The following is a 23,674-nucleotide window of genomic DNA, read 5'->3' on the forward strand; positions in this document are numbered from 1 at the left end:
TCACTGCATAACCATGACAATTCTATTTGAAATTCAGATTTCAGAAGATGGTTATATTCTATGTTCTATTCTATTTGTTGCTATTATATTCTAGTCTAAGTCTATTCTGTTGTTTTGTTTTCTATTCTATTTTTTGTTCCATTTTACTCTATTATATTATATTTTTTTCTGTTATATTGTTTTCTAGTCCATTATTTTTTTTTTATAGGCTCTGGATGGAATCGTGTTGCCGATTTAGAAATGGCCAGCAAAGCAGTGTTCATTTTGATGTCAATTTTTTTCGATTTAGTTTTAGTCATAGTCTTTTGACTAAAATGCCATTTTAGTCGTATTTTGGTCATCTGCATTTTAGTTTTAGTCGTATTTTAGTTGGCTAAAATAGTGTTAATTTAGTAGATGAAATGATGGTTCGGTTACTGTCTATGTGTTGGAAGCTCAAAGAGAGAGACAGGCCAAGTCTTTCTTTGACAGGCTTCTGCTCCCAGATGTTACCTGGAACAAGACAGCATTATCAGTGGTGAACATTCATTTGCATATAAAATTTAGTTCTTATCACAGGACATACAGTGTTAATTTTGGCAGCAAATTTCAATTTAGTTTTAGTCCTAGGACTAAAATGGCATTTTAATTGTAGTCCCATTTTAGACTTCTGCAATTGTTTTAGATTTAGTCAACTAAATCTCCAGTACATTTTAGTCGACTAAAACTAATTTTAGTCATCTATAATATAATGGGTGTAATTAAATTGTAATGCATTAGTTAACATTTCTCTACAATGTTCAAACACATTATATACTACTGGAGTGAAACATCTCATATGTTATTATTTATGGTATTGAGGTATGAACATGCACTACAGGCCACTGTTAATTTTGAAGTCAAATTTCAATTTAGTTTTAGTCTTATGCCGTGTACACACAAGCAGAATTTCAATCTTGGATGTTTTTTCAGACGGAATTCTGCTCAAGCTTGGCTTGCATACACACGGTCACACAAAAGTTCTCCGAACTTTCGAACGTCAAGAACATGGTGATGTACAACACTACGACGAGCCGAGAAAATGAAGTTCAATGCTTCCGAGCATCCGTCAAAATGTTTCTGAGCATGCGTGATTTTTTTGAGCGTCCGAATTGCATACAGACAATCGCATTTTTGGATAGGAACTTTTCCCGACCGAAAAATATAGAATCTGCTCTCAATCTTTTGCTGGCAGGAATTCAGCCAGCAAAAGTCCGAAGGAGCATACACACGGTCGCATTTTCCGACTAAAAGCGTTCGTCGGTCTTTTGCTGGCCGAATTTCCGATCGTGTGTGTATGCGGCATTAGTCTTTTGACTAAAATGGCATTTTAGTTTTAGTCATATTTTAGAAATCTCAATTGTTTTAATCGTATTTTAGTCGACTAAAATAGTATTCATTTAGTCGACTAAAATGTTTTAGTTGACAAAATTAACACTGAGGACAGACTCATGGATTCCACTCTTTATCTCTTTTTCCATTGCCTATGACTTGTGTCCAAACATCAGTCCATGTAAGGCGTATGTAGAATGATATTACTATGATAAGGAGACGGGTATTGCCAGATATTTAGCTATGAGGGTTGTCAAGTAAAAATACAAACTATTTTCTTACCAAAGAAGACTGCGAGACAAGAGTCTTCCATCCTCCATGGAACTTTTCAGTAAGGTTCCAACAGTCGTCTTTATCACCAGTTATCTCTTCCATTGATATTTGATATTTAGGGGTTTCTTTCCAGTTCTAGTCTGTGACCAGCCTCCAGACCCCGGTCCATGTAAGATGTACATAGAGCGCTATTACTATAAGAAGACGGGCACTTGGCAAGTCTTTCATCTATGGAGACTGTCGTGGAAACGAAACCAATTTTGCTACTATTGATTAATTCGTTATTCATTAGTTGTATATTCAGCCCAGCTGAAATTTGTCTATAAAGTTACAATAGTCATGGTGTTATCATGTCATATCTTTTTCTCATTGCTATTTGATATTGAGACGTTTATTTGTTTTATGATTTTTTTTCTCAGCTATAAGTTGTGGCTTGCCTCCAGATAGAGGTTCATGTTTTGCGTACATGCCGCGCTTTTACTATCATCAGGAGTCAAAAACTTGCAAGATTTTCGTCTATGGTGGTTGTCAAGGAAATGGAAACAATTTTGTTACTAAGGATGAGTGCGAATGCACCTGCAACCCAGGTATTTTTATTGTGTCATCATTGTATGTTGCTGTATGAATTTATTTCTGCTCAGATTTACTGTACACACTACTTTTTCTAGTTGAATTCTATTGTTTTTTTGTCTAAGCTATTGTTTTATTTTATTCTCTATTATACTCTTCTTTTTTTATTCTATTCTTTTTCTATTCAAATTCAAAGTTATTCTATTTGATATTCAAATTTCAGAAGATGGTCATATTCTCTCTATTCTATTTTTTTTCTTTTTCTATTCAAATTCAAAGTTATTCTATTTGATATTCAAATTTCAGAAGATGGTCATATTCTCTCTATTCTATTTTTTTCTATACTATAATGTTTTATATTCTATTCTAATCTATTCTATGAAAATTCGAATTGATTCTATTTCAATTTTGGGAAAAGGTTATATTCTATTCTACTATAGTCTAATTTCTATTCTATTATTTTCTTATGTATTCAAATTTATTCTATTTGAAATTTAAATTTCAAAAGATGGTTATATTCTTTCTCTGTTATTCTATTTGCTGCTATTATATTCTAGTTTATTCTGTTTTATATTCTATTCTATTCTGTTCGGTTTTACTCTATTATATTCTATTTTATTTTCTATTATATTCTTTTTTTTTCTATTTTATTTTATTCTCTTTGGACATTGGAAAACCTTTTCATATTTGAATTGTAAAACTATTCGAATTTGAAAATGATTTGAATTAGAAAAGTATTCAAAAACAATTTGAAAACGGTTCGAATTCAAATTTAATTTTTTTCGTTATTTCGGATTCGTTTAAATTTGTTATTGTTATAATTTGGAAATTGGGATGTAGCCGAATTTCCAAATTACAACAGTACTGAATTTAAACGAATCCAACATAACGAAAAAAAAAATTCGGACGAAATTTGAATTCGAACCATTTCCTAATCATTTTTGAATACTTTTCTAATTCAAATCATTTTAAAATTCATATTCAAAATGGTTTTCCAATGTCCAAAAAAATGAAATTTGAAAATTCTAAAATTTGCCGAAATTTAATTCAGAATGAAATGAACGGCACATGTCTAATAGATAACACTTTATTGTCTGTTGTATGTAATCACCATTATTTTTATTCTTTTGCTATGTAAACAAAAAAATACTGACAAATTTGAAAAAAATACATTTTTCTTTGTTTCTGTTTTTATAAATAATGTTTTTTTCATAAATTTTAAACTGTATTCTGCAACATTTCTTTGGTAAAAATCAGTGTATATTATTTAGTCTGTAGGAAAGTTATAGAGTCCACAAACTACGGTGTGTATATATATATATATATATATATAATCTCTGAAAATTGATCAATCCTGATGTACTGATCTCATTTCTTGAGGCCCTAACATGCCAGGACGGTACAAATACCCCCACATGAACACTTTTTAGAAAGTAGACACCCCAAGGTATTTACTAAAGGATAAAAAAACCTTCCGAGTGTAGCAACCTCCCTCAGACTTCTAATATTGCCTAAGCCCCATCTCTCTCCAGCAATGTCCACAAGTGTATTAGCCATCCGGGACTCTCCTCCTAATTGGCTGAAACACAGCAGTGGTGCGATTGGCTCCTGCAGCTGTCAATCAAAATCAGTTAGCCAATCAGGGGAGAGAGGGCTCCGTGTCTGAATGGACACAAGGAGCTGTGCCTCGGCTCGGGTGCGCCCATAGCAAGCTGCTTGCTGTGGGGTCAATTGATAGGAAGGAGGGGCCAGGAGCAGCGAAGAGGGACCCAAGAAGTGGAGGATCCGGGCTGCTCCGTGCAAAACCAAATGCAAAACCAAATGCACAGAGGAGGTCAGTATAACATGTTTGTTGGTTTTTTTTTTTTCAACAAGACTTTATAATCACTGTAAGAGGCATGGTGAGTTTTAGTTTTTAAGCTGTAATTTTGTTTGTCACAATTTTTTGGAAAATGAAAATAAATAACTATTTTTTTTCCATATAACATTAACATATAATTCATTAACATACTATCATCAGAGCAGCACAGTGACATAATATGACCTGTGTGGTGGTGATCAGGGATACTGACTGATGATAGCATGTAAAAAAATAATAATTAAACACATCACTGTACATTTTTCCTCCAGGTCTCCTCCTTACACACTGAGGAGGAGAACCTGGAAGCAGCACTACAGCTGTTTGTTGACATACCCGGAAGACACGCTGAGAGAACATGGCAGCTCCCTCGGCATGGATCGGGTGAGATGTCGGGGCCTCTGTTAGGTACCTGGGTGGTGAGCCTGACTTGACGGAAGAAGACCTCTCTTACGGCTCTGGTTCAAGTCCCACTGGATTGAGAACAGTGGTACGAGAGCACAGCGGGGTAGGGGTGTCTGGCCGGATGCAGATGCAGGCGAAGTGGCGAATCTCCAGATGCTGGAACCACAGGAGCTGGTGGAAGCAGGAGACGGCTTGGCAGAACTGGCAGTAGCGGCAAGGCTGGCAACCTGATGAACCTGGAAGGCAGTAGCGGATCCTGGAAGGTCTCAGAACGAGATATAGGCAAGACAGGTCAGGCAGGCAGGAACCAGCAGACAGGTGGCAGATAGCGCAGCGTCAAAACAGGCAGAGATTCAGCAACAGTAAGCAGTCCGAAACAGGGTCAGGCAAGCCGAGGTCAGAGCCGGAGAGAGCAGCGAAGTCAGACAGGAGCCGGGTCAAGTAATCAGGATCAAACAGGCAGAAAACGGGGTTCTTCAGGTACTAGCTGCAGACAAACAGCACAGAGCATCTGCAGCTGTACCTTTAAATAGAGCCACTGGCGCCAATCGCGAACGCTGTGCACGTGCTCGCGCCTGGGGCCTGCGCTGATGCCCGGGCTGACTAGCGGCGCGAGTGCGCATGCACGAACGGCGGTCCGCTCGCAGTGCTATCGGGACCCTGACAGCCTCGTTCTAAGGTAGGTATTTCATAATGAGCTAGTATGTGGTGCATACTAGCTCAATATACCTTTTGCCTTACAGGGGTATGCAAAAATTAAGTGGCAGCGGGTATACAACCGCATTAAGAGGTGTGGTGTGTTTTAATTCTTAAGTTGTAATTTTTTTTCAAAATTTTGGGGAAAATAAATAAATTTGCTTTTTTCACACTTTTTTTTTTTTAACATACTGCCACAAGAGCAGCACGGTTTCATAATATGACCAGTGTGGTGTTGATCGGGGATACTGACTGATGACAAATGTATTTTTACATACTAACGTTTTTTTCTTTTTTTTTCCTTTCGTTATAATTATGTTTCTACATACTGTATGACCAGAGCAGTGCAGTGTTACCATAGTGACATTGTACTACACTGGGGAGCTTATAAGGATTTTTTAAACAATATTATTGCTTATAACAGAAATGATCACTGTCCATTCATAGCCATTATGCACTACTGGGAGAGCTATGATTGGCCACAGCTATCACATGGCACAGTGCACTGTGCTTGTCCCTGTCTGTGACCAATCACATATTTCACAATAGTACACAATGAATGGCTATAAATGAAAGCCATTCATTTTGTACACTATGATTGGGCACAGCAATCACATGATACCGGGGCCAGCCAGGTACAGTTGGTGGACACAGTGGGTGACAGATCGAGCCGCAGTGTGGCTTCTAGAGCGCACATGAGGAGGATGTCATATGAAGTCCTCATGGAACCAGGGAGCTCCCGCCCAGCCATATTACTATAGGTTAAGCAAATGGTAACCAGCAATTTTTATATATATTTTTATGTTATGCTATGTTAATAAGATCATGTAACTAATATATAATAGGAGATATCCCAATTTGGCTGCAACAGTGCCTAATTTAAACCTGAATACAGTGAACCCGTGCTTTGCCGATGTAGGGAAAAACATCGGGGTCACTTGCAGTCTGCTTCAGTTTAGGGCGAAGAAAACAATTCCTTTTTAAAATTGATTTACAGTGTTTTTAACCTCATCTATAACATGCCTGCAATGGACTTGGTTATTAATTTGTAAATTTCTGATTTTCTTTTCTGACAGTCAAATGACCTCACCAATGTGGGATTAATTTTGGATGATATCTTTGGACAAAGAGCATATGTTCTCTTACGTGGATAATGTTTGGCATTGCATTGTATTGGAATGTATTGCGTTCCTTCCAAAATAATGTAAGAGGTTATATCTTGTTTGAGCTTTCCTGAGCATCATCCATGGTTCAGCCTTTAAATAAACGTATTAACTCAATCTAATTTGTTTGTCCATTATCATTTAAAGAAGGGGTGTGCAACCTTTTGAGCTTCCTGGGCCACACTAAAAGAAGCAATGTGATGCATACTAGCACATTATGCCTTTACTGTGCAGGGAAAAAGGAAGGAAAGAAAACCGTGGGTTTACTTCCTCCTTAAAACCCATTTGTTCTTTTTATTTTAGCCAGAAAACGCCCTGCCAAAAAAAGCTGATAACAGCTTATGTGTTCATGGACACATAGGATAACATGCTAGGGAGTTTACTGGCTGCAGACAAAAACACCTGAAGCCAAAAACAGCAGCTGTAAAAACGTGCAGTGTGCATGAGGCCTAAGTATAGCCAATAAGCAGGAGAAGTTGGAAAGATCACAAAGTAATGACCACTGATATAGATAATGTACCTATCTGAGAAATAAAAATTCATTTTTGTAAAAAAAAAAATTATAAAAGTAAAAACAGGCAACATAAAACTAGTGTGATATTTGACACTGTTTTTCATAATCTAACGCATCAATATCTTCCATGGATGTAATAGTAATTCTCAATGAATTCTCCGGGTGTTCATCAGATATTTTGGTTCTAATTTTGCCCTTCCTGAGCTTTATCCTTGAAAATAGTTGCTCAAAAATATAGGTGCTGCCAAAAACCAATGACATGAATAAAAAAGTTGTGATTTTGTGTCATGGTTTTGCAATAGTTTGCTTACCTGTTTCCATGTGTTCATCTCTAGAGACCAGCCGACCCTCACCTGACTGCTTTTGTAATCCATCCTCTGGCATGACTCCACCCTAGCTCCTATTGGAGAGCTCTATATTAACCTGTGCACTGCAAGCCAACCCTGCTGATCAACCTTTGTGTGTTAGCTTCTTGTTTTCTGCCGTGTGCTTTGCTGTTGTTCCGTTACCGACTTTGGCGTGTCCTTGACTATCCCTGTTTGCCTGTGATCCTGACCTTTTGACGTGTTCCTGTCTATTCCTGTCTGCTTGTGGCCCCGACCCTGGCTTTGTCCCTCACCATCCCTATCTTCCTGTTGCCTACTGTAGGTGTGAGCTGGGGGACCCTGGGGGTCACGACCTGGAGCCAGTTGCAGGCAAATCCATCCTCACCACTAGAGGCACTGGTGAACACCTGCTGGCTCTGATGCCGCGTACACACGTAGCGGACTATCCGACGGACTTAGTCTGGTGGACTTCCCGCCAAACTGTCCGTCGGACTTTCCGAACGGGCTACTTGCCCACACACGGCACTTTTTCAGCGGACTAATACGGCGTACTAAGTCCGCCGTACTATCCGCCCTACTTTTGAAATGAACGGACTCGCCCACACACGTGGAGGAAAGTCCGCTCATTTTGAGCGCGTCTCCAGGTAGGCGGGGCCCGCAAAGGAGACATCGCTGGCCCCGCCACCTGGTATGGACTTAAAGGGCAACCCCAACGCCGAAAAAAAATCGGTGTGGGGGTCCCCCCAGGTCCACATCAGACCCTTGTCCGAGCACGCTACCCGGCCGGCCAGGAAAGGGGGGACGAGTGAGTGCCCCCCCTCCTGAGCCGTACCAGGCCCTGTGCCCTCAACATGGGGGGTGCCTTGGGGAAGGGGGGGGGGGGGGCGCGCGGCCCCGCCACCCCAAAGCACCTTTGAAGAACAGAAGGCGGCAATGGCGGCGGCGACGACAGAAGACCGGGCCACCGCCTGTAAAAGAGCTATAAGAAGGCGCGGTGGCCCGGCAGAAGAACCAAAGAGGGGGACAAGACCCCCAAAGTCAGAAGAAGGGCGGCGGCGAGGAAAAAAGCCGGCCTCCTCCGCTAGCAAAAGAGCTAGAAGAAGATAGCAGAGGAGTCCGGCGAGAAGACCCCCCCCCCGAAGACGGAAGACCCCCGGAGCTGTGCAATAAACTATTTTATCTTGTGTGTTGTGTTTTTTTTGTACTTTATTTTACAGGTGAATGGGTAAGGGTACATTGTACCCCATACTCCTTCACATAGGGTGGGGGGCCAGTATCCATGGGCCTCCTTATTAAAGGGGGCTCCCGGATTCCGATAAGCCCCCCGCCCGCAGACCCCGACAACCGACGGCCAGGGTTGTCAGGAAGAGACCCTTGTCCTCATCAACATGGGGACAAGGTGCTTTGGGGTGGGGGGGGGTCACGCGGCCCCCCTTCTCCAAGGCACCCCCCATGTTGAGGGCACGCGGCCTGTTATGGCTCAGGGGGGGGCGCTCGCTCGTCCCCCCCTTTCCTGGCCGGCCGGGTAGTGTGCTCGGACAAGGGTCTGATGTGGACCTGGGGGGGACCCCCACGCTGATTTTTTTTTTCGGCGTTGGGGTTCCCCTATAAGTTCATACCAGGTGGTGGGGCCAGCGACGTCTCCTTCGCGGGCACCGCCTACCTGGAGACCCGCTCGAAATGAGCGGACTTTTCTCCGGGCGGGAAAAGTCCGTTCATTTCAAAAGTACGGCGGACTGGCATACCAACGGCCGGATTATCCGCCGAAATGCGAGCCCGGCGGGAAGATTGGAGTGCAAAACTACTTTCTAAGTCCGCCGTACTTTGGGGTCAAAAAAGTATGCCGGAGGCTACACACGGGGGGGATTGTCTGGCGGACTTCAGTTTGCCGGACTTTTCCACCCGATTGTTTGATCGTGTGTACGCGGCATTAGACTCCGTGCCCCAGGGAATCTTACGCTCTAACCCCAGTGGGATCTGTCTCCCGTCCGCAGCAGTCAGCTGTAGGGTCCACAACCTTGCGGTGCACTCCTGATCCCTACGGTGTGCATCTGTCACCTCGCCTCAAGGTGACCTGACATTGTGAAGAATGGGACATTTTTATTTGGGAAGATAAAAATGATAAAATTCCAGTAAAGCGACACCTGATGGGTTTTACTTCCTCTTTTGCTCACTGCATACTATGCATCCAGTGCTGTCCCCTGTCCAGGCTGCGTCCATCTTCTCGCCCCTCTTCCTTCTAGGGCCACGGACTCCGGCTCTATGATTGGCTGGAGCCCCATGACGTCACTCCCGCGTATGCGCACGGGAGCCGCCGGTAACGGCCCAGTCTAAGTAAAACAACGGCATGACGTGTCATTGCTTCAGTGCACATGAGCTGATGACTTCGTCACATGCAAATGCAGGGGGATATCTCCTAAACTGTGTAGGGTAGCTACAGATAAGCCTTATTATAGGCTTACCTGTAACAAAAAGTAGTTTGAAAGGGTTTACAATCACTTCAATGAACGGGGAATCGTGGTTAGCTCAATCTAGATGACATCGTAAGAAGGGCTTGAAATTCAGGGTTTCCTTTAGACCTGGGTACTTAGTAGCATCTAAACCAGGTGTGCCAAAATTTTAAAGAGCAAGGGCCACTTAAAGGACTTGGTAACCGGTTGTGGGCCACAATGAGCGGAGTGGGTGAATGGCATGTCCATGTCTGCTCTGCTATACACAGATATGCCCATGTATACATGATTTTAATAATAAACTGACCTTTAATAACAGTATTCTATTGTATTCCATCCCAGAGTAGGAGGTCGTGGGCCACATTAGAGGGCTCAGTGGGCCACTGTTTGGACATCTCTGATCTAAACTGTAAATCCAATGAGTTTCCAGATGTAGCAGTGTACGGTCGACACTGCCACCCCTGGAGTGGATGGGTATGTGATCAAGGGCAGAAAATGTAATGATGTTTAGGTCAAAATTATGGTAAAGACCAACGTGTCAGCTTACTGCTGTTTCCATAATTTTTTTCCTAATGGGAGATACGTGGTCTCTAATGCATTTAAAAAAAATGGGCGTTTGGTCTTTCCTATATAAAAGCATGAGGCATGCCATTAAATACACCACTCCTATTGTTTGTCAGTTTACCTTATGTTTGATTAAATGTGTCTGGCCATTGGGAAGTAGAATTTCATGACCTTTCAAAATAAAAGGACACACATCACAATTGTCACACGCAAAAGTGCCTGTGGAGAGTTTTTTGGTGTGAATGGTATTATCATAGTGACTGTGTACTAAACGATCCCTTAAGGAGAGTGGGCTTTTGTAAGTGATCTCAGGATGTTTTACTTTCAATACATTTTTATTGAGTATACATAGAAGCAAACAGAATACCAAGAACATTGCCAAGATTAACAGACAGTGGTACAATGTTATCCACAAACATTTGCTGTTCCAGAGACCAAAAGTAGTAGGCAGGGAAAACAGAGGACCAAGAGAAAAAAATAACAAGTAATGATATCCCCCCCTCTCTCAATTGTGGGCAGCTGGGTCTCGGCATCTAACAAACAGTAAAACTGCGACTAGTAGCACTAAGCATCTGAACTAATCCGCCCCAAATCGATCTGAAACCAGCTAGGAGGCAAGTTCCCAAGTCCCGACACCCCTAATGGGAGCTAACTGTTCCGGGAACCCAAGAACCCCACCCCCCCACTTCAGAAACCCTCATAGAGCACCATAAATCATCCTCATCTGGAGAAGGTGTTAGTGTTCAGGGCTGCAGAAGTGGCTAATGTTACTATGTGGTAAACCATGTAGAGGAGAGGGAGAGTCAAGAACTTATTGTTAGTGAAATATTTTTGATAAACTAGACCTCTCAAAAACCAGTGTGGTAACATAGTGAACCTGAGGTAAGCAATGTTGAGTAAAAGAGATCTAGAATAGGGAAACAGAAAATAGGGAGAAGAAAAGATATAGAAAGAAGAAGCAAAAGAAGGGAGCCGCAGCAAAGCTGCTGATGAAGTGGTTCTCTCTTATCCGCTATCAGACTGGTGGGGCAGCAGCTTGTGTAGACCCCATAAGGTATCTAGACCAGGGAGCCCACACTGCATCATGTCTGTCTACTGTGTCCAAGAGGATACTGACCGTTTTTTCTTGGGCCATAATCCAGGATATCATCTGCTTGACCTGCCGCAAGGATACTGTGGGTTGCTTCCAAGCCCTCGCAATGGTCAGTTTGGTTTCGAGTAGAATGAAACGATCTTGCATTAGTTTTTGGAATGCCTGGTTGGGGGAAATTAACCACTTGCTTACTGGGCACTTAAACCCCCCTCAGTCCCAGACCAATTTTCAGCTTTCAGCGCTGATGCACTTTGAGTGACAATTACGCGGTCATACAACACTGTACCCAAATGAATTTTTTATCATTTTTTTCCCCACAAATAGAGCTTTCTTTTGGTGGTATTTAGTTACAGCTCGGAGTTTTATTTTTTGCTAAACAAACAAAAAAAGATGCAAAAAAAAAAAAAAAAAATCATGTTTTAATAGTTTGTTATAAAATTTTGCAAACGGGTCATTTTTCTCCTTCATTGAAGTGCGCTGATTAGGCGGCACTGATAGGCTGCATTGGTGGGCACTGATGGGCTGCATTGGTGGGCACTGATGGGCTGCATTGGTGGGCACTGATAGGCTGCACTGGTGGGCACTGATAGGCATAGTTAAGGCGGCACTAATAGGCACAGATAAGGCGGCACCGATGGGCACAGATAAGGCGGCACTGATGGGCAAAGATGGGCACAGATAAGATGGCACGGATGGGTGGCACGGATAAGTGGCACGGATGGGTGGCACGGATGGGCACTGATAGGTACCACAGATAGATGGGACTGATGGGCACTGATAGGTGGCACTGATAGGTGGCTCTGATAGGTGGCACTGCTGGGCACTGATGGGCGGCACTGCTGGGCACTGATGGGCGGCACTGCTGGGCACTGATGGGCGGCACTGGGGTGCAGCACCTGAGGCAGATTTTGGGTGGCACTGTGGGTGGCACTGTGGGTGGCACTGTGGGTGGCACTGTGGGCACTGCTGGGTGGCACTGTGGGCACTGCTGGGTGGCACTGTGGGCACTATGGGCACTGCTGGGTGGCACTGACAGGGGGGCACTTACTTTATTTCAGGATGGCACTGCGGGTGGCAGGTGGGCACTGGCAGGGGGCAGGTGTCCTTTTAAATTGCTGGCCGTGATCGGGACTGATGTCCCGAACACGGCCGCCGGCGATCGGCTTTTTTTTTTTCTCCTCGCGCTGTCAGCGCGAGGAGGAATACTAGCCGATTACCGGCTCCGTTTTATCACATGATCAGCTGTCATTGGCTGACAGCTGATCACGTGATAAGGGGTCGGGATCGACCCCTTACACGGATCGGTGATCAGGCGAGTCTCACGGACTCGCCGATCACAGAGCGCGCCGCGCGCGCCCCTCAGGGGGCACGCAGGCCGCTCGTAACCGGGACTACGTCAATAGACGTAGTCCCGAAAATGTGGGTCCGCGCTATTGCCGTCATTTTGCAATAGCGCGGATCCCAAGTGGTTAAGCAATGCATACTGGGGTGATTTAGGGATGGGTATGGGTGCGATCTTGCAAATAATGTGGAAGACTTTGTTCCACAGCGTCCTAATTTTCAGGCATTCCCACCAAATGTGTAGCATAGAGCCGACATGACCGCAATTGCGGAAACATAAGGGGGACGTGTTCAGGTAGATCTTGGACAGTCGTAGAGGCACCATATACCATCTCATTATTATTTTTAAATTGGCTTCGACCAAACCAAGTTTAGAAAGCCTTTGGAGGCAGACCTTGAAGCCTTATGCCATTCAGCCACCGTCCATTGTTGTTGGAGATCTTTTTCCCATTCACGCATGAAGAGTGTTTTAGAGTCAGCCTGAACGAGCGCTCGGTAAATCACTGAAATCCCCCCCCTCTGCTCCATGGCCTGGCCACACCAAAGCTCGTATTCAGTTATAGAAGGGGGTTGAGAAGTGGAAAGCCCTAATGATCTGAGGAAGTGGGAGATTTGCTGAAATCTGAAAGTTTCACCTCCTGGCATCTCAAGCTTATTAATGCAGTGGGTCAGAGTGAAGGGTCCTGAGGGAGTAACAAAGTGGTCAATCCTGTATATCCCCTTATCCAGCCACCAACTAAAGGCCTTAATGTCCTGTCCGGGTGGGAAGCGGGGGTTCCGGAAAATATGGGAGAGATGCTTCCAACGAGACGTCAAGTGTGGGTTATGTTTAAGAGCATCCCAAAGAGCTAGTGAGTGTGATAGTGTGGGCGCTAATATAGCTGGCCTGTCCCTGGCAGGGCACCATAATATGTAGTCAAGGGTGTAACCCGGGATGGACTGTCTCTCCATGTGTACCCAATCGGGGTGAGCGAATTTAGAATAGATCGTAGATAACTGGGAAAGGTGAGCTGCCTGGTAATACCATAACACATTTGGCAGACCCAGGCCCCCTTGGTCTTTTTTGCGAAATAAAGTACCCTTGGAAATTCTGTGTCCCTTGGACCCCCAGATAAATCTTAAAATTTTAGACTGCAAGGAGTGTAGTCGCTCTTTAGGGACGTGAATGGGTAAGGATCTAAATAGGTACAAGAGGCGAGGGAGTAAGGTCATTTTTATCGAGTTCACCCTACCCAACCAGGAGATATTCAACTTATCCCAAGAGGCTAGATCACCCTCCAGATTCCTAAATGTGGCCGGGAAGTTGGCAGAGTAGAGTTTGTTGATAGAGGCTGTCAGGTTGATCCCTAAATACGGCAACATAGCTTCCGCCCAGTGAAACCTAAAGCTGTCCTTAAGTTGGGTGACCACCGGAGGAGGTAAGTTAATATTAAGTGCTAGGGACTTAGAAAAGTTGATCCTGAGGCCTGATACCTTGCCAAAGTCATCCAGCAGCCGGCATAAGTTTGGGAGCGAGGTGTTCGGTGATGATATGAAAAGCAACACATCGTCCGTGAATAGGGCGCACTTATGGGTGGCTGGTCCGCATTGAATCCCTTTGATATCGGGGTGGGGTCTGATTGCGATGGCCAGTGACTCGATGACCATGGCAAAGATCAGTGGTGACAGGGGGCATCCCTGTCTCGTGCCTCGACAGATGGGGAAGGGGTTTGAATAATATCCTTTCATCTTGATCTGGGCAGCTGGGGTTGAATACAAGGCCTGAATTATATTCATGAAGGATAGGCCAAATCCCCATCTCTCCAGGAGGGAACCAAAAAGGACCAGGAGACCGAGTCAAAGGCCTTCCTGAGATCAAGGGATAGCAGGAGTCCTTGTTGCTGGTGGCTGCCATCCCATCCCGAACCCAAGAGTGAGATTATATCCACGGCCCTCCTGATCTGATCATGCCCCTGTCGCCCGGGGATGAAACCGACCTGGTCCCTATGAATGTACAAATTAATGAAGTGAGAAATTCTATTGGCCATAATTTTAGTCAAGATCTTAAGATCGTTATTGATCAAGGATATGGGTCTATAGTTGGAGGTGCAGCTGGGGTCCTTTCCTGGCTTAGGAATTACGGTCACAAATGCAGAGTTTAGGGATGTATCAAGGGGCTTTCCCGACCCGAGATAATTAAAGAAGCGAGCTAGAAATGGGGCAAGTATCTGGGAAAAGCGTTTGTAATACGGAATTGAGAAGCCATCCGGGCCCGGGGCAGAATTTGTTTTAAGTTGCTTAATGACCTGTTCTACTTCCTCCGCCGATATCGGGGCCTCAACCTCCTCCTTGTGCTGTTCCTTCAATCTGGGTAGCTGTACTGACTGTAAAAAGGAATGAATATCTGTCGATGAGGGTTCCAAGCCTGCTTTGCTATAGAGGGAGAGGTAAAACTCATGGAAGGCCTCCATAATTTTTCGGGGATTCTGGGTCAGGGAACCATCCCTCAGTTTTATTTTGGGAAGAGTGTGGGGCCTGGTTCTAGGAGTTAAGCGTCTTGCCAACAACGAGTTTGTCAGATTGGTGATAGAAACGTCCACCCTCCCATCTGAGTTCCTTCTCTGCCCGAGCCGTTAGGGCCAAGTTTAATTCTATGCGAGCAGCATCTAGTCTCGCCGCCGAGCTTGAAGAGGGTTTGGATTTATGTAGTTTGCTTAAGGCAGAAAAATCCCTCTCCAACCTCTCGATGTCTGCCCTATGAGCTTTGCGCAGTCTAGTGGAGATTTGGATGAGGTGACCTCTAATCGTAGCCTTATAGGCAGCCCACAGCGTGGAGGGGGAGATCTCGTCCCTATCATTTATAAGAAAGTATTCCCGGCAGGGGCGTACCTAGAGCGTTTGGCACCCGGGGTGGATCCTACACCTGGCACCCCCCCCCCCCCCCCAACTTTTAAATGAAAAAACACCCACAACCTTTTTTCATTTTCTCGAGAATATTTATTGCACAAATTTGTCAATGGGAGGAATCATGCCCTATTGTTGGTGTCAAAGGAAGGAATAGTGACTCAGTGTTGGCGTCAGTGAGAGGAATAGTGTCCCAAGAGCCGGATAAAGATTTTTTCCCCACAAAATTGTCATTGTAATTGGTCATTCCTCTCACATGGCATGTGTATACTACAAATTACACCCCAAAATAAATTCTGCTACACCTCCGGAGAATTACAATACCACATGTGTGTGACTTTTTCACAGCCTGGCCACATAGAGAGGCCCAACATGCAGGGAGCACTGTCACGTGTTCTAGGAGCATAAATGACACATCTAAATTGTTGACTAACTATTACACTTTTGAAAGCCCTGGAGCACAAGGACAATGACACGTGACAATGATGTGGCACTGATGACACATGACACTGATGACAGATGCCACTAATACGGGGCACTGATGACAGATGGCACTTATACTTGCCACTGATGACACGTGGCACTAATACGTGGCACCGATGACAGATGGCACTAATATGTGGCACTGATGACACGTGACACTAATGACAGATGGCACTGATACGTGGCATTGATGACACGTGACACTGATAACAGATGGCACGTGACACTGACAGGTGGCATTGATGACAAATGGCACTGATACGTGGCACTGATGACACGCGACACTGATATGGCACTGATGAGAGATGGCACTAATATGGGGCACTGATGACACGTGACACTGATATGGAACTGATGACAGATGTCACTAATACGTGGCACTGATGACAGATGACACTAATATGTGGTACTGATGACAGATGGCACTGATACGTGGCATTGATTACACGTGGCACTGATAACAGATGGCATGTGACACTGACAGGTGGCATTGATGACAAATGGCACTGATACGTGGCACTGATGACACGTGACGCTGATATGGCACTGATAACAGATGGCACTAATATGGGGCACTGATGACACATGACACTGATATGGCACTGATGACAGATGTCACTAGTACGTGGCACCGACGACAGATGGCACTAATATGTGTTACCGATGACACGTGACTCTGATGACAGATGGCACTGATACGTGGCATTGATGACACGTGGCACTGATAACAGATGGCACGTGACACTGATACGTGGCACTGATGACACGTGGCACTGATAACAGATGGCACATGACACTGATACGTGGCACTGATGACAGATGGCACTAATATGTGGCACTGATGACAGATGGCCCTAATACAGGGCACTGATGACACGTGACACTGATATGGCACTGATGACAGATGGCACTAATACGGGGCACTGATGACAGATGCCACTTATACGTGCACGTTATATGTATATCGCTTGAAATAAAACATATTTTTAGCAATGCATTGTGCGTGATTTATATTTTCATTCGAGCCAGCCTAGTGCAATTTGACTTTAAGACTAGACTGGCAATGGCTGCTCAGTATTCACAGCAGGGAGAATTTTATGAGAAAAGTGTCTTTGGAGGGACTGTCCCTCCAAAGACACTTTTCTCATAAAATTCTCCCTGCTGTGAATACTGAGCAGCCATTGCCAGTATTGGTCTTTAGGGACAAACAGTTTGAGCATATGGAAATGGCTGATTAAATAATTAAAAATTAGCCTGTACTTTACAGCCATTTTACAGTTTAAAGAACATTTCTGGATCATGTGTTTAGTATAGCAGTCCCTCAACTTACTCACTGTGTGCACTGTGCAGGAGATGCCAAATGCTGCCGATGCTGAGTCAGTGAGCCTGAGTAGCTGAGTGAGTGAATCGCCGCCTTAATGCTCCTACACGCGGAGAGACAGGAAGGAATCACTCCGCGGCGCTGGGGGGGCGGCACTACAGAGGACGCACGCACTGTGACTGGCTGGTCGTCACCGCAGGCACTGTGCCTGGATGGGCGATCAACGGCCATGCCCGCGGAGGGGGGTGCCGGCCTGACACCCCCCAAGTGTGCGGCACCCGGGGCGGCCCGCACCCCCCGCCCCCTACTTAGTACGCCTCTGATTCCCGGATATGCTTTTCTATTACGCTAGCTTGAACGGGGTCGCTGAGGATGGAGGCATTGAGTCTCCAGTGAAACCCAGATTGTGGTATTGGGCCGTCGCTTAAAGACAATATGACTAAAGAATGGTCCGACCAGACAGAGTCCCTAATGACTGAGCACTGAGCCAACGGAACATGTTCTTGAGGGATAAAGAAGTGATCAATCCTCGCAAAGGTCTGGTGCGGGCTAGAGAAGTGAGTGTAATCCCGAGCCCTAGGGTTCAGTTCCCTCCATACATCCACCAAACCGTGGTGGAATAGTTGCCTGGCCACCCTCAGACTCTGTCTGGTCGGGCGAATCATATTTGTGCCCGGAGGTCGAGATTTGTCACTGCTAGCATCAAAAGCTATATTAGAGTCGCCTCCATAAATAACTATACCTTCTGTAAGGGGATGTAACTTTTGGAAGAGGGATTGAAAAAAACTGCGCTTGCCCCTTGTTGGGAGCATAGTATGATATAAGAGTATAGAGTTGTTCAGCTATAATTTTTACCAACAGGAATCTTCCCTCCGGGTCCCGAACTTCAGAGACCAAGGAGAACTGAGTCCTGTGCGAGAAGAACAAGCCGACACCTTTAGATTTATTATCGGAGTTAGCTAAATAAAATCTGGGGAATTTGGCGTGGATGAAGGAGGGTTGATACGATTTTGGAAAGTGTGTTTCCTGTAGAAACAAGATGTCTATTTTTTGTGAATGGTAGTGTTGGAAGATTTTTTTCCGTTTAATCGGGGAGTTGAGGCCCTGGACATTATGCGTTGCTAAACGCAGGGAAGGTTCCTGAGTGTGCAGGTTAGCCATGGACCAGAGTGTGGGCATGATCAGGCAATCTTGATTTACATACCTTCCTGCGCGAAATCAACCTTGAGCCATGGAGTCGAGGTGAAAGCAACCCAACATCCTGTTGACCACTACGGGCGAGAGAGACCACTTCAACTGCTGCAAAAAAGGAAAAAGAGAGTAAGAAAATCCGAAAGACAGGATAGAGAGAGGGAGAGTGGAAGAGAGGGGATTCCTGAGGTGGAGGTGAATAGGAGAATCCCCCACCTGAGGAGAACAAGTTTGTGTTCCCTACAAAGGAGGAACTATCCATACCAGGACAGGAGAGACCACACGGTCAGTCTGTCCAAGCGTGGGAGAGTGCGTTAGAGGACCGCTCCGCCCCCCGAGCCCCCAACCGATAAACATGTAGAAACAAGCAACACAAACAGGTAATAAAAACAAGTGACCAAAACAAAAACACCAGGGCCTGATGGTCCGGAGACCCTATAGTACCGCATAAAAAGGGCCTTAAACCTGCTAAAAAATGAGCCTGTGGTCAGAAGGCATGTAAGGATAACAGTATTGTCATTAACATCCAAAGATCCATGCCACAGAGGTGAAAAAAAAGGGGGAGGGGGGGTGTGGTGGGAGAAGGCCCGCAGGAGGCGGGGAGACCCACAGACAAAGGGCAGTCCCGAACCAATATAATGCAGTCCCGGAGGCCTGGATAGGGACCATGTCATAGGCAAAGCCTGTGAGACAGTCCCATTTTAACCTAAGGAGTGGACGAAATAGAACAATGTAGTAGTAGTGTCAGAAATCACAAGGGGATTTTGATCCCAAAAAATGAGTCCAAAACAGTTGTGAGGGCGGGATACTCCCCGCCAAGTCATGGAGGAAGTCCATCTTTAGCTCTCTTGTTCCTGGGAGTGTTCCAGAGGGAGGTAAGCGGGCTTGAAGGTGGAGGGCATTTGGACATTCCAGACATGGAGGTATGCATGGGAGATGAGGGATCTTTAGGGAGAAGTCCTAGTTTCCGTAGTAAGAATTCTCCTTCTTGGAAGGACGAGATTCGAAACGGTTTACCGTTAAAGTCAAATTTCAAACCAAATGGAAACAGCCACCAGTACTTGATGTTCTTTTGTGACAGAACTGTCAGGAGCGGCTTAATGGACCTTCTCTTTTGAATAGTGAAGGGCGAGATATCTGAGTAGATTTGTATCTGGTGGCCCAGCAGTTGAATCTGTGGGGATGTCCGGGCTCTTTTCATGACCTCCTCCTTAACATTATAGTAGTGCGGCTTGACCACTATATCCCGTGGAAGGCCATCCTGACGAGGGGGGCCCAGGGCCCTATGTGCCCGATCCAGCTCCAGCCTGTGAGCCCTGATATCTGGGATGAGCGATTTGAGGAGGGATTGTACCGCTTCAGGAATGTCTGTCACCGTCTCAGGCAGACCTCTGATCCTGAAATTGAGCCTTCTGGACCTATTCTCCAAATCGTCGATTTTAGCCATTGCCTCTTCTAGCTGATCGTGTAATTCCTGAAAGCGATCGGAGTTCTGATTCACTCGATTGATTGTGGCATCGACTTTATTTTCAATGCTTTCGATGCGAGATCCTAAGAGTTGGAGGTCTGCCTTAATATCTGATGTGATTCTAGAAGCAGTTTGGGCTAATCCTTTATCCAGCATTTCAGCAAGCTTAGTGAAAAGGAAAAAAATGTCCTGAGGCTGAGAGTTGTGCAGTGACTGGGAAAACTGCTGGGCTGCTGCCTGAGATGAGCCCCTGAATGGGAATGTCCCTGGATCTCCTCTAGAGTCTGTTCTAGGAGGGAAACTGTGGTGGCTGGGGATAAAGGACCTCCACTGGCTGGGGGTGAGGGAGCCCCTCCACATACCTCCTCCTGCAGTCTGTCCCGCCATGGAGAGCTGCTGTATGCCTCCTGAGGCGGCCGCTCCGCCGCCATCTTGGGATTTTCGACTGCTCCCGGGAGCGCTGAAAACTGGGGTCCCAAGCCTCTCCGGGCAGACCCTCCTAACATAGGATCGTGCCCCGGGGTCCACTGTATGCTCCTGACCCGGTGTCACGATCGTAGCCGCCGATGCGCGGCTTCCGGGGGCTCAGGGAGGACAGAACGGTGCGGAGCCCTGTGTTAGGCGTCCATCACAGGGTGCCGCGCATGCGCACTCCATCTCAGGATGTTTAATACATTTATTACTGGTTATCATTTATTATCAGCTGATAATAGAGGCCAAAATCTTGTTACGATACCTCTAATCTGTCTACGTTGTCGAGAAGGTAATTATTCATACTGAATGTGAAACATTTTTGGACTTCATAGGATAGATTAGTGAAGTTCTCTCTTTTTTCTTAGTTTTATTGTATGCCTTTTTAAGGAAAGTATGACTGTATCCTCGATCACATATTCTAGAGTACAGTTCATGGGCTGCTTTAATAAATTCTTCCTCAGAGTCATTACTGCAGTTTCTCAGAATACAGAGATACTGACTGTACGGTATACTTTTTAGCAGGGATTACTGGGTTGGAAGTACTTGCATGCAATATGGTGTTACCTGTAGAGGGTTTTCTGTAATGGGATGAACCAAGGGATCCATCCTGATTCAAAAAGATTTCCACATCTAAAAAACTAATTCTAGATAAATTACAGGTCATCGTAAATTTCAGATTGTATTCATCATCACCAATGATGTCGATGAACATATATAATTCCTCTCTGGTACCTGACCAGCCTATAAATACAATCAATTTATACTTACTGTACTGAAATTCATTTTAACACATATTGTTTTCATGTTTGGGCCCTCCCACTACCTCCAGGTGCACGGAGTTGCAATGGGGACTAAATGTGCCCCATCGTATGCTAACCTGTACCTGGGGGGAGGGGAGTGGGGTGGGAGATGGAACTTTTGGGTTGTGATGACATTTCTAATCTTTTGAAACATGTGATCTCTGGGCATCGATATATATACATGATATTTCCCTCTTCTGGTCTGGAATGTCCTGCAGACGCTGCCGGATTCTTGTCCACGGTGGATGAGTGTGGGGGGCATGGACCGCAATCGGCCTGTCAGTCTAGCCATTTATATATAAAATTATATGTGTAAAGTTATAATTATCAGAACTACTGTATAATGGCCCAACCTCTTTGAACAAGGTATTCTGATATGACATACAATAAATAATGTACCATATACGTATGATTTATATTATTGTTCATTATGGTCACTTGGGAGCGGAGGGAGCAACTACAATATTCTACCATATGGCAGTGATACATGAGTGAAGGCACCTGGAATCCCTAGGTCCTCTCTGCAGGGTTTAGCACTGTGGTCCTTCTTTTTATACATCTGCAGAGAGCACCTTGTGTACAACCTCTGCCTACCAGTCAGTTTGGTACCACATGCATGAGGAGACACGAGACTGTTTACCAGAAAGTTCAATGGAAGTAGTACATGAATGATACTGGATGGCAGATAAAGGCCTGCAATTCTCCTCCTTCTTGCATTTCACGTTTCATCTCTTCCAGCACTCTATATGAATCTCTGTGTGCATCTGCTAATCTAACTGCAGCTTCAGACAATAGGGATGGACATCTGGCAAGGGGTTTGAGAAGTGTAGCTTATGGAACATCATATAGATATAGATGCTATGGGGGTACCTCATCCTTATGAAAAATAGGACAGATTGAGCGGACTTTACCAGTACCAGTGAAAGACAATCACAACTTCATAATACAAAATATCTTTTATTACAAGAATTGTTCAAAAAATGTTTACAGATTCTAAATAAAATCAAAGTTGTATGCCTCTGATTACTTTGATCAATTGAATGATTAGACAATTAATCACTGTTGCTATTATGTCAAGAGGTTGACGCGTTTCACATCTGTGATTCCTCGGGACCTTAGTTCCTTGACTATAGACAGAGATCCTGTTAAAAAAAAAAGGGAACATAACTATTATTTGCATTTAATTAGATGAGAGTGCAACATATCCATTTTAATAAGCCATCCAAGTATATGGTGGTAAACATGCATAGAGGACCACTTACATAAAGAAAAGAGCCCTCAAGGAAATGTTGTGCCAAGTGTCATCAGGGAGCAACCCAACCCAACCCAATAGCTAATGTCTTCAGACAAAATTTTATATATATATATATATATATATATATATATATATATATATATATATATATATATATATATATATATATATATATATAATTTTAGGGATGCACTGAAGAAGAAAATAATAAGCACAGAGTTGGTGAGCTACAATGGGGAGAAGGGTTGGAGCTAGGCTAAGTGTCCGCTAGAGCTGTGTAATACTTACTGAGAATAGGATCCCAAAAGGGAAGAGGGAGATAATCCCCCTCTCAGCTCAAAGTAGAAATTTGGAGATTTTATAGCCTGCTCATCAAAGTGACCCTTATATAACCCACTTCCTCAAAAGACTCACACATTCAGATGGAGACAACCCCTTGTAAAAAATATGTTAAGTTGGGTTCACTGTGCAACAAACATCTATCTATTTTGACACAAATTAGCTGGTAAGTTTGCCAATTGCTGTGATTTTTTTTTCCCAAGGGGTTGTTCCCACCTGAATGTGTGAGTATTTTGAGGAAGTGTAACTATTGGATTATATTGCATTATTGTGTATTATTTTTAGATTTCATTCAATACACCCTTTAAAGGGGACATCAGTACCCTCGATCAAACATTATCATTAACTAGCATCTTGACAACCATTGAGGTATATTTTTGTTTTGGTTTGTGAGAATCTCAGTGGGATAGATCCAGCATGTAGAAGATTGACTGTATGTTTATTTGTTTGGATATTATAAGGGTTTGGATACATCCTTGACCAGGCAGGTGTCCCATCTTCTACCACCAAAGGAAAAATATGCACTGAGTTTCTCCTATGCCCAGTGTGTCAATGCGAGCTTGGCAAAATTGTTGGTTTTACAGCTTCTCCTGTTCCAGCTACGCCCCCCCCCCCCCCCCCCCCCAGCAGGATAGCAGTCTGCCCCCTTAACCACTTCAGCCCCGGACCAATTTTCAGCCTAAGGACCAGAGGTCTTTTTACAATTTTGTACTGCACTGCTTTAACTGGTAATTGCGTGGTCATGCAATGTTGTACTCAAACAAAATTTGCGTCCTTTTCTTCCCACAAGTAGAGCTTTCTTTTGATGGTATTTGATTGCCTTTTTATTTTTTGCGATATAAATGGAAAAAGACTGA

General features: G+C 44.5%; 1 protein-coding gene across 2 annotated transcripts in view; it reads left to right on the forward strand.

Annotated features, from left to right (window-relative positions):
* The window catches only part of LOC143995989 (carboxypeptidase inhibitor SmCI-like), a 112,667-nt gene that overhangs the window by 8,556 nt on the left and 80,437 nt on the right, over positions 1 to 23,674 (forward strand). For both annotated transcript variants that reach the window (XM_077490779.1, XM_077490778.1), the window contains exon 3: positions 2,043 to 2,210. In XM_077490779.1, coding sequence (XP_077346905.1) covers positions 2,043 to 2,210 — 168 coding nt within the window. The remainder of the gene's footprint in view (positions 1 to 2,042; positions 2,211 to 23,674) is intronic.

Source organism: Lithobates pipiens, unplaced genomic scaffold (genome assembly GCF_037356315.1).
Source record: "Lithobates pipiens isolate NorthernLeopardFrog02 unplaced genomic scaffold, aLitPip1_a1.2 Scaffold_19, whole genome shotgun sequence".
In the NCBI taxonomy this organism is placed as follows: domain Eukaryota; kingdom Metazoa; phylum Chordata; class Amphibia; order Anura; family Ranidae; genus Lithobates; species Lithobates pipiens.